This window comes from Nymphaea colorata, chromosome 1, assembly GCF_008831285.2.
Source record: "Nymphaea colorata isolate Beijing-Zhang1983 chromosome 1, ASM883128v2, whole genome shotgun sequence".
Taxonomy (NCBI): Eukaryota; Viridiplantae; Streptophyta; class Magnoliopsida; order Nymphaeales; family Nymphaeaceae; genus Nymphaea; species Nymphaea colorata.
This window is the reverse complement of record NC_045138.2, coordinates 2,816,292-2,827,525: the sequence shown is the minus strand read 5'-3', so window position 1 is coordinate 2,827,525 and position 11,234 is coordinate 2,816,292. Positions and strand designations below refer to the sequence as shown.

At 42.8% G+C, this 11,234-nt stretch overlaps 1 protein-coding gene across 2 annotated transcripts; it reads left to right on the top strand.

Moving 5' to 3' along the window:
• Window positions 1–2,562: 2,562 nt before the first annotated feature.
• LOC116246183 (protein CNGC15b-like) lies at window positions 2,563–10,794 on the top strand. 2 transcript variants are annotated; one of them, XM_031617919.2, is made up of 10 exons: window positions 2,563–2,794; window positions 3,060–3,250; window positions 3,321–3,789; window positions 3,900–4,109; window positions 5,059–5,635; window positions 6,675–6,887; window positions 8,364–8,662; window positions 8,756–8,867; window positions 9,312–9,548; window positions 9,727–10,794. In XM_031617919.2, exons 4-10 carry the CDS (start codon window positions 4,078–4,080, stop codon window positions 10,432–10,434), a joined length of 2,178 nt encoding a protein of 725 aa, XP_031473779.1. In that variant the 5' UTR covers window positions 2,563–2,794; window positions 3,060–3,250; window positions 3,321–3,789; window positions 3,900–4,077; the 3' UTR covers window positions 10,435–10,794. The 2 variants fall into 2 exon arrangements, with proteins under 2 accessions (XP_031473779.1, XP_031473780.1); XM_031617920.2 differs by lacking the exon at window positions 3,060–3,250.
• The last annotated feature ends 440 nt before the right edge of the window (window positions 10,795–11,234 follow it).

Sequence of the window (11,234 nt, the reverse complement as noted above, 5' to 3'; positions counted from 1 at the left end):
ATTACTTTGCTACCCATGTCATATGCGAGTCGGATATTGGGGTGAGGGCACGTTCCTTATAACCTTTGATTTCATTGGCTCCTGAAAACTGATGTATAGTCTGTTAAATGTAAGACTCCGTTGCAGTAAACTGGGGCCATAAGATTCACGAAAGGGTTCAATCTACGAATGCTTGTGATATCTGTAAATTCTCCACTTCCATTAGCCGATTTATGAGAAATTAACAAATGGACTAGAGAGTCTTTGAGTGGTAATATACAAGCAGCTACCCATGGCGCCGCCAATTTTTACGCCTGTGTGTTTGCCTTAACAGCAAGAGCGGGCGCTCCATTCAACATATAGTCTGTTTTGGTTTTTTGGTTCGACGCTCCAATGTCACAACTAAAACTTTGAGTTTCCACCAGATTTCAGAGCACCAGCCGAACGAGTGGCTCGCCACAGAGAGGGAGAGAGCCTATTTGTTTATGTGTTACAGGAAAGCGCACGAGGGGCGAGAGATCCAATGATTTTTGTGTTACAGGAGAGCAGAGGAGGCCGAATAAAAATGGCAAAAGGAATTAAAGGGTGTGGTGGGGCGGTGGAGAAGCATCGGTGCGTTAGAGGAGGCAAACCCCCTGACTGGCATGTAGCTGTAATGCATGTCGGCCCTTGTGAGAGTGGTGCGTAGGCAAGACTGGCGGTGACTTGTCATTTCCGTTGTTGGAGCACCATCTCCTGCTTCTTTGTCACGCAATAACTAGTTCTGACCTTGAGGGAGAAAGAAAGAGAGTTCTGACCTTGAGGGAGAAAGAAAGAGAGTTCTGACCTTGAGGGAGAAAGAAAGAGAGAGATAATAAAATGGAAAAGGAGGGGACCTGAAATGCCTAGAAATCTGTTCATTTACAGTGTCAAGCCTCTGCCCAAATATGAAAGCTTCACACCATTCTCAACCTCTTTTTTTTTTCCTTCCAATCCACTGATTGTGAAAACAACAACTCTCTTGCGGTTTTGTGTGTAGTGGCAATGGTGTACATTCTGGTGAATCATGTGGCCGGCCAAATATCAATCAGCCACGCCGGTGGTTTAAATCAATTTGTTAGCGATGCATTTTAAAGCATATAAACATTTGGCGGCACTGTCGTGCTAAGATAAAAGGGTCAACTCATGCACCATATGGGCCCATATTTAAAATTTATTTATGTCCATTATTACATCATTTCGGTGATACGCACCCATACTGATAATACTGCAACCACCCATAATAATCCCATTGCGTCATCTCTCTCTCTCTCTCCCTCCTCCTCATGGATGTTTAGTCTTTGGTCCTTGGCCTCTTCTTTCCTTTTCCTTCTGCTCTCCATGACATCCCATTCCGACTTTATTTCGATTCCTGCTGACGGCCACAATCACCCTCGCTTCTTCCCAACTCGCAGCCGCACCGGACCTTTTGAGATTGCAAATTTCACCAACATATCGCCAAGGGTGTTGAAGATTCATGAGGCTACATCACACCGCCTGCAAGGCTAAATAGACAGACAAATTGGTTTCTGGAATCTCGTCAGTCCGTTGACGATGATATATGTACATGATAAAATAAGGCAGATAAATGCAAAAGCAGAAGTAACCTTCACGTGCGGAGGTAGACCCTTCTAGGGAACTTGAGTCCAGCCCCGTCCCAAAAAATGGAGGCGTTTTCTTTACTGCAGCAAGAGAAGGGGAGGAGGGAGGGGGAAGGGTATCGAGGATTTCAGATGGCTCTTTGATCGGAGCTCTTTTGCCTCGCCACCAACACCCTGGAGTCTTGGAATCAAGAGGAAGCAGGTACCAGGGCTGGGCCCCCATGGCGCCCACAAACACCTGTTAAAGCCACCAGCCAATGTTTCTTTCGACTTCCATATATCAGAGAATCAGTCTCGCTGCTGGTGCAAACTCACTGCATTTATCAGAAAATTGTTCGTCAATTCCATATTCGCTGCATTCGCATCATTCTGAAGAGGCCAAAGACAGTACTCAATCGAGTGCTTCGTCTGTCTTACAGCGACCCGACCAGAGTGGGTAAACTACTGCCATCTTCCGGAGCGGTGATGGTATAGCACACATCCCACCTTCATTGTCAACGTTGTATGGGCCGCACTGACAATCTCAGACAGTCAGTCAGACACTTTCCGACCGATATATGATGTAGGGGAGTGGATTGAATGCTGCTCTAACCCCCTGCAACTCATGATTTGGTGTTGTCTAACAAGTTTCTGTAGTCATCCACTGGCGGTGCTCAATTTTACTACGGTGCCAATAAAGCTTCAGTTCAAGTACTCAAACGGAAAAGACCGAACAAATGATAGCAGCAATCAAGCACCAATCTCCAATGGCTGCTCATGAAGCCAACATATTGGCACCACTCCGCATGGAACTATGATCAGCTCCAGTACATCATGAGCCAATTAAGGCAATCAACTCTGGTCCTACCAAGTGCCCAATAAAGAAAAGTACTTACAAGTCCTATTCCTGGTATTCAATAATAAAATGGGAGAAGAAAGGAAGTTGTTTGGGTCATCAAAGGACTGTCCTGGTATAATAATTTTATAGGCGCCTGCGACATTTTAAGAGGGCTTGGTGCTTCTAGAGTAATTTTCACGAGGTTTTAAGAGGGCTCGGTACTTCCTAGAGTGATTTCAGGCGCCTATGAGAGTACAAGAGGCTCGGTGCCTCTATCCTGCTGCACCTGGGATTACGAAGGCTATCGTCAATGCGGTAAAGCCCAAAGAGAAGGAGGGAAACCGTGCGGGCACGTGAAAAGCTATTTGATCAGCGACAAGTAAGATAGTCAACCATGAAGCATCTCCTCTTTCTCACATACGCGCCCACAAACATACAAGAGTTGTTCTGTTTCTTTAGTTGAAAGAAGTTTTTCTTCTGAATTTTTTTGTTCCCCTCGTATACCATTTTTTCTGTGAGAGGAGGGCCTTGGGGTTGTATAGCACCATGCCAATCATCTTTCCCCCAACCGGCTCCTTACATTTAGGCGTACTTTCTCTCTACTGTCTTTTTCTTAACCTTCCTTTTCTTTTTGTCTCCTGGAGTGAGGAAAAGTAACCTTCCTTCCATCACGGAGAAACTAGCAATTTCGGTGATTAGAATCACAGCAGAGCCAGAATCCAACCGAAACAAGTGATTCGGTCTTCCATGTCGTAAGCCAGAAGGCAAACGCAACTTATGCATTATGTGTCCATGACTTCACAAATCTTGCAGAAAAGCCAACTGCTCCATCATGGTAATTTCATGAACGACAATGCCACCTAAGAATCACGCATCCTTCTGAGTCTTTCCTTCTTTTTTGGTAGATGAGATGGAGTTGAGATGTGCGTAGAGTCCACAGGACAAGATGGATTGTAACTCAAGTTCAAGCCGAGCATCTAAGTTGTCAATTTTCAGATGTAAGAGGTGGGGGAGAGCGTGACTGGCATCGGTAAGTGGGCCGTGGTTCCACTTTAGACTCCTATTGACAGGAGGAGTGAATGAGTTGGCTGATCTTAACCAAAGGCATCGCGGGTTCGTTTCCCCATGACCACCTTGCTTTAAGAAAGAAATAAATGAGAAAAGTATCTGAGATATGACGGGCAGATTCATAGCCTCCAAGGGAAGATCTTCAGGGACGTTGGTGAGTCTCACATCTTCAAAAGTAAAGGTGAACGGATGTGGCAGTGGTTAAAGGAGTTCACAAGAACCAGGTTTTTGTCTTCGACGTGAGCTCTCTCTCTCTCCCTTCCTCTCTCTCTGCTGCATCGATGCTAAAAAGGAAGAAAGAAACTGGTAATGAATCTCGTGCTCCCCACCGTTTTCTTTTTTGAAGTTAATCAAGATGCATACTTTTTGACCAAAAGAAATTATGCGTCGCAATCGAAATCTTTTTCCTTCCACAGGATACATGCTGAAAGTGGTTCGGAGATCAACCACAGAATGGCACGGCGAACACCATCCATTCATCTTGAAGAACGATCACTAGCCACTTCACAAATTTGTGTATGAAGCAGAGGATCGGCTTTCTGGTGGGACGCTGCCTATTTGGTGCCTGAAGTTGCACTAGTCTCTGGTGGGCAAATGATGACGCTGCAGAGTTCCAAATCTGTGAGGTTAGTTTTCATCCATTCCCCTGCATTATACTTCTAAGTTCTAACCTTCATAGGATGAATTGAATTCATGGTTTGGTTAGTTGCTACCTTCAAGAAATAGAAAAATGAAACAGTATGGGCATCTTATTCGGTTTTGTACATATGCAGTTTAAATTCATGGTAAGAATTTGTTGGTCGATGTTTCATAGAATCACATATTTGGAATGGTCGATCAACATGTGAAGTTCACGATATCTCAATAGTTCTAATCTTCGGTGTCAAAGGTAGCAGAAGTGCATTGAGAAGAATACAAAATCAAATATAAAGCCGCTGGTTGTTTACAGACGGAAGGAAATTTGTCAAACTTTTCAGCCACAACAAAATTACAGTGTAAGAGAAAATACATTTTAAGGAATTAAAAACGAATCAAGTGGAAATTTGAACTCTTGGGCTCTCCTTGCTTTCTACGAGCATGGTTTTCACTTGTTAAAAACATCAATTTGCATACAGAAGTTCAAAAGCAGTATAACTACAAAGATTACGAAAAGGAATTCTGATATTCGTGAATAGCTACACCGGCGATATGATTCAAGTTTTCCATGTTTTCTGATGTCAAATTTCATTGTTTGCCGTTTCTCACGCAAAAAACTTAACAGATGTAGAAAAGTACACGGCTTTCCTATGTTACACAGGTAAGGCAAAATCTGCCGGTTAGTTTCACCGTTAAGACATCTGTTTTTGATAGTTTAACCCGTCAAGTATTGACCATTACTCTTCCTTCCCAAATGAGGAGAAACCGAGTCGTTCCCTTGGAATGTTAAGGAGGAATATATAAGACGGTGGTGCATTCCATGTTTGCTCGTTTTTAAGTTTCCTTGTCCCAAAATACATGAATTTTGCGCGGAAGATTTGTACACTATATGCTAGTCTTCAAATTGGATCTCGCATTGAGGATTAGTCTTTCTTTCAGGTTTCAGGATGATCCTGAAGTGGCTGATTTGACAAGATGTAAATCAGATAGCATGGTTAAGCTGACATTCAGAATAGATGGGACTCAAATACCAGTATCATGTCCTAAGAAGGTCGATCAGCAAGTTCCTAAAATCAGCGATCAGCAAGGTCTCAAAAGCTCGGGGAAGTCATTAAAATCAAAAGTTCTTTCCCGGGTGTTTTCTGAGGATTACGAAAGAGTAAAAAGAAAAATATTGGATCCTAGAGGCACTCTCCTGCAACGTTGGAATAAAGTTTTTCTAGTGGCCTGTTTAATTTCTCTTTTTGTGGATCCCCTCTTCTTCTACTTACCTGGCACTGAAGGAGCATGTATAGAAATTGATACGGCCCTTGAGATTGTCCTCACCATTGTGCGTTCAATAGCAGATATGTTTTATGTGATTCATATTTTTATTCGCTTCCGGACAGCATATATTGCCCCTTCCTCTCGTGTATTTGGAAGAGGTGAACTTGTCATCGAGCCATCCAAAATTGCATCGAGGTATCTACAAAAGGAATTCTGGGTTGATCTGATTGCTGCATTACCACTTCCTCAGGTAAATCCCCGAGCTGCTACATGTTTCTGTTTATCTAAGCAACGATCATTTTGCCAGTTAATGCATTGCTTGGAATCTCCTTGCTTGACAGAGACTTTGCTCACGTAAAAAAGGGAGGCTTTTAACGATGTCAAATTGACCCTCTTCTTGTGTCATCTTCAGATCTACTCACAAAAGATGTATGACGCAATTGTGTGCACGTATCATGATAGAGGTTTCTGTTGTTACCATTTAAAATTTGATGGTAGGCATGAGCTGTAACAATCATAGACCGTATAGTTCTGAAATTAGACTGTTGAATAAACAAAAATTTGCAACAATCCTCAACGAACTAATTATCTGGAATGATAAATGTAAGTCCCATAAATCCAGAAAACTGCACCCTCAATATCTAACACCTCTCATAACACATTACTCGCAATAAATTCAGAAAAACTTCCAGCATAATTATGAAAAGAAGAATCCTGCAACAATGACCACTATACCAAGTTAAGTAGAGGTTAGGAGCATTCTATTCTATTTCTCTATAGAAAATCTTGCTCAATACCTGTAATATGTTGGCAATATAACAAATGCTAAATTTGGTAACTACACAGAAACCTCCAGAAGATTAAAAAGATAAAATTACATTTGAATGCTAGTTTATTTACTCTTGATAACTGACAATTAGGTTTTTACTAGTACAGGAATTTCTTTGCCTGAGATAAACTATTCACCTTATTATATTTGAATGTCACTATGGAATCAAATAGAGCATCTTTTATGGAAACCTGTTGTTATTACTTGTGATTGAAATCCCAGTATCGATCAATTTTGATTTTCACAACTAATAAATGTTTTTGCAGCTTCTCTTACATCAATAAATTCCACAAATACCTTGACCACAGAAATCATATTGCTGATCGATGCTAGAGCTAGTCCATTAATTAGCTAGCTGTATCCTGACTAAATTCATCACAATATATCTAACTTCTATCCTTTCAATTATTTTTTGCCTTACCACTTGTATCAGTTCTTACATATCTCTTTATCCTTCCAGGTTTTGATATGGGTTGCAATACCCAGTTCAAACGGTTCCACACTGGCTAATACAAAGAATGTACTTCGCTTCATTATCATATTTCAATATCTTCCAAGGCTATTCTTGATTGTTCCACTATCGTCTCAAATTGTGAAGACAACTGGAGTTGTGACCGAGACAGCATGGGCTGGTGCTGCCTATAATTTGATGTTATACATGCTTGCAAGCCATGTAAGAATTTCATTTAAAATTCTTTTATTGCTGTCATCCATCAATGAGTTCTAGCCCTGATACTTTAGGTTTAGAGGACTTCATATCATAGTTTGAATGTATATATAGTTTTTGTCTTTAACTACTTAAGCTAGAAATGTTTTATTTTGATTGAAAATTTGATAGCTTCTAATGAAACTGTTACATCTATTCCTGCTGTTAATGGAGCGTAGAGGCACTTTTGGACCCTTAAATTTTAATATTATATCCATCAAAAGCAGTTAAGTTGATTAGAAAGGGTTAACTTCCTAAGCTCTCAGCATCATTGTACCACTAAATTCATTATCATTAAAGAAGAAGAGTCATATGCTACTTCTTCGGCTGGCATGTATCATTCCTCAATTTGTATTCTGCAGACCATGTAAAGATGGCAGATCCTTGTTTGTGTATCTGGCTGTCTGTTACATATCTTCTTTCTATATCTGATAATCTGTTACTAGCTTTTGTAATGTATTTGAAGAAGCATAAGATGGCAGCAATTTTCCATCTTATTGGTAAACATAAAAGCCACAAGTTTGCAAGTCTTTTGTTATAGAAAAACTGCAAATGGAATAGATTGCATACTCTTTGAAGGTTAGAACACATCAGCTAATATATGTTCTTTTCATGTGATGAGATCTAACTTCTAAGCCAACTTCATTTGTTTGAACTTGTGATCTTACTTCCTGAAACAATAGTCGATCTTTATCATTTGATAAAAGAAAATCATGGTGCTCTATTTTTTTAGTGCTTCAGACTTAGGACATACACCATAGTGGAAGTACCCACTGTCTGTTTTACAACATAACAGATTTGAAAAATGCCCACAACATCGTGCGATCAAAATGTATAAATCGATTGCTGGTGATTCCCATAGAGCAGGTTCTGTTGGCCAAAAAGAAAGTCAAACAACAAAAGGGCTAATCCTTAGAGATCTCGCTATCTTTAATATTGACTAATCTCAATGACATAAAATAAGAGCACCTCCATTTTTGGCATCCAAAAGCATACATCTTTAATGCAAAGTTAAAATGAAGATGATGAAACTTCTCTCAAATATTGTGCAAGACCTATTCAAAAGCCATCATGAGAAGGACTTCTTTTCTTCAGTGATGATGAGAGTTTTCTTCTTCACCATCAAGAAGTAACTTAAATCTTCAAACTCACTTTCCTCATGCTTAGTTTTCTTTTATAAAGAGCATTTTTAGATATTAAAGAACTGATTTTCTTCAAAAAATGCCTTATAAATCTCTTCTATGTCAGAACATATAGATACCAGAAACTGGGATTAATTTCCAACATTTTCAAGATTCTTCAAACTGGATGCTACTGGATTCTTTGTATCCAGAAAAGTTGAATGTGGATATTTGTTTTAAACAATAACATGTAACGTCAAATTTATGATGCAAAGCTCAAGTAGATTCGATGTTTCTTTGATCGGAACGATGACTCTCACAGGTGCTAGGAGCCTCTTGGTACCTCCTTGCAATCGAGCGTGATGTGTCATGCTGGGAAAAAGTATGCAACGCTCAGGGCCCATGCCAGTACAGATTCTTGGACTGCCGAAGGATGGACAAGAGCATGGAGGCTCTCAGACAGTCATGGGTTCAATCAAGTAAGGTTACGCTGCTATGCAGTCCCAATAGTAACTTTTATGAGTATGGAATCTATGGAGATGCGTTAAACTCAGGAGCAACATCTTCAAAGTTTTTCAACAAGTACTTCTATTGCCTGTGGTGGGGACTGCAAAATCTCAGGTCAGCTCCACATACCTTTAAGAAAATAAAATCTTTTTGATGTCTCATTATCTGCAATGCTTCCCAAGTCGAAGGCTTCTATAACCTGTGCAGCTGTTTGGGACAAAACCTTCAGACAAGCACTTTCGTGGGAGAGATCAGCTTCGCGATTCTGATTGCTGTTCTTGGCCTTGTGCTGTTTGCCTTATTAATTGGGAACATGCAGGTGAGTCCCTTTCCTTGGAAAGAATGTATTAGAAATGCTAAATCTTCACTGCTCCTGGACGAAGGGAAACTTCAGTAAGAGGATAAGTTTTTTTTTTTTTTTTTTTTTTTTCATTTTAAAATTTTGCCATCAAAATTCCTTCAAAATAGTAATTACAAATTCCAAGAGATTGACGACCACTTGAAACTTGAAGGGACCTCTGGCCCATGAAATTGATATACATCCAGGGTCAAATTGAAATACCATTGTGAGAGACACCATGGTACGATCTTTATAATCTCAGAGAATGAGAGAAATAACTGCATGGTAGCCAGGGACTCCCGTCCGCACGAGGAATGTGTGGGTGTTGCATCTTTATTGTTGTTCGTTTTGTATTCATTTGCGAGACGACATGACGTGGTTATTACACTATATTTGTTTGGCATGCTGTACCACCAAACCCAGACGTACTTGCAGTCGACGACGGTGAGGCTGGAAGAGTGGAGGATCAAGAGAACGGACACGGAGGAGTGGATGAGGCACAGGCAGCTTCCCCCGGATTTAAAGCAATGCGTGAGGAAGTATGATCAGTACAAGTGGGTGGCAACCAGAGGGGTGGACGAGGAAGCCATCCTCAAGGGCCTCCCCGTCGATCTGCGCCGAGACATCAAGCGCCATCTCTGCCTCGACCTCGTTAGACGAGTAAGCGCTTCCCTCCTCCTCGCCTGTATATGTCTCCCTTGCTAAGCGCAGAACACCCTGCTATTACTACCAAATTCAGCCAGGTTTGGCTTGTTTCGGTACCATGAACGGTCGAAATCCAGAGACCCCTTCCCCTTGTTGGTTCCGCCTCCTGATGGTTTGTCGTTTGGAAGAACAGGTGCCGCTGTTTGACCAGATGGACGACCAGATGCTGGATGCGATCTGCGAGCGGCTGAAGCCCGCACTGTGCACCAACGGAACTTGCCTCGTCCGCGAGGGTGACCCCGTCAACGAGATGCTTTTCGTCATCCGGGGCCACCTGGACAGCTACACGACCAACGGCGGGCGCACCGGCTTCTTCAACTCCTGTAGGCTGGGCCCCGGCGATTTCTGCGGCGAGGAGCTGCTAACATGGGCGCTCGACCCGCGGCCCAGCGTCATCCTCCCGTCGTCTACACGGACGGTGAGGGCGCTGGTCGAGGTGGAGGCCTTCGCCCTCCGCGCCGACGACCTCAAATTTGTCGCCGCCCAGTTCCGCCGCCTCCACAGCAAGCAGCTGCAGCATACGTTCCGCTTCTACTCCCACCAGTGGCGCACCTGGGCCGCCTGCTTTATTCAGGCCGCATGGCGCCGATTCAAAAGGCACAGGGCCGTCGCCGAGCTCCAGCGCTTGGAGAGCCCCGGCTCCGCCGACTCCGACACCCCTAACCAGCCGGAGACTCCCGCCCTCGGCATCGCGGTCCGGGCCGCTGCCCGACTGGCGGCGAGCGCCAGGTGGAGTGCTGTGGCTTTCGGAGGTGGCGCGTCGGAATCCTCGTCAGGCGGTGTCGTTGCCGTCCAGAAGCCCAAGGATCCTGACTTTTCTGTGGAGGAAGAGGACGAATGACTTCGCATCCAACCTGCCTGCCTTCAAGTTCTTTTAAACGTTCGTCCTTTCTTTCTCTTCGTCTTCGTTGATGAAGACGCGGACCGACAAGCGACGGTTGGTGGCATTAGTGCAGTTCTTCTTACCCGATTGGGACTTGGTCTTAGTGGGTAGGAGTGTAAAGAAGAAGATATATAGTTGTTTTCTTTGGGGGAAAGTAGAAAACCAGATTGTACGTCTGGTAGTTCCACAAATGTCGACGTTGGATATCCTCTGGCGTTTTGTACTTTGGTCCAGAATCGTCGTGTTTTTCACATGCCCATGAATATAGAAGCCATAGTTATCCGGAGCTCAGCAACGCTGGATTTGTTTTTCATTCATATTCTGATATTTCACTTGAACTTCATGACCAATGGACCTACCAGTCGTCGAACATGCAGAAAGTAGTATCAGAATCATTCGATACTGATGTCGGTTTGTGCGTAATTTTTAGAAATTTGTGCCAAAGTTTTGAAGCTTAATTCCCTGCAAGTGCACTGTAGGACTCCGGCCTGTGTGAGTAGGTATGGATGAATTGGCGATGGGTGCCACAAGAAGGTACGGTGGTTCCAGTATTCCCAGCATATATATCTGCAGTCAGTACTTTTTCGCAAATCACCAATGCCTCCTTCCAAAGAGCCTTTTGTGCATCTACACAGGACATGCCTGGTGGATTTGGGGAGGTACACCCATGGAGTTTTACTAGCTGCTCGTTGGAGAGTTCAAGCCAGCAGTTCGTTTCAAGTTAGAATCGACATCATCAAAGCATGTCTCTCCACCAC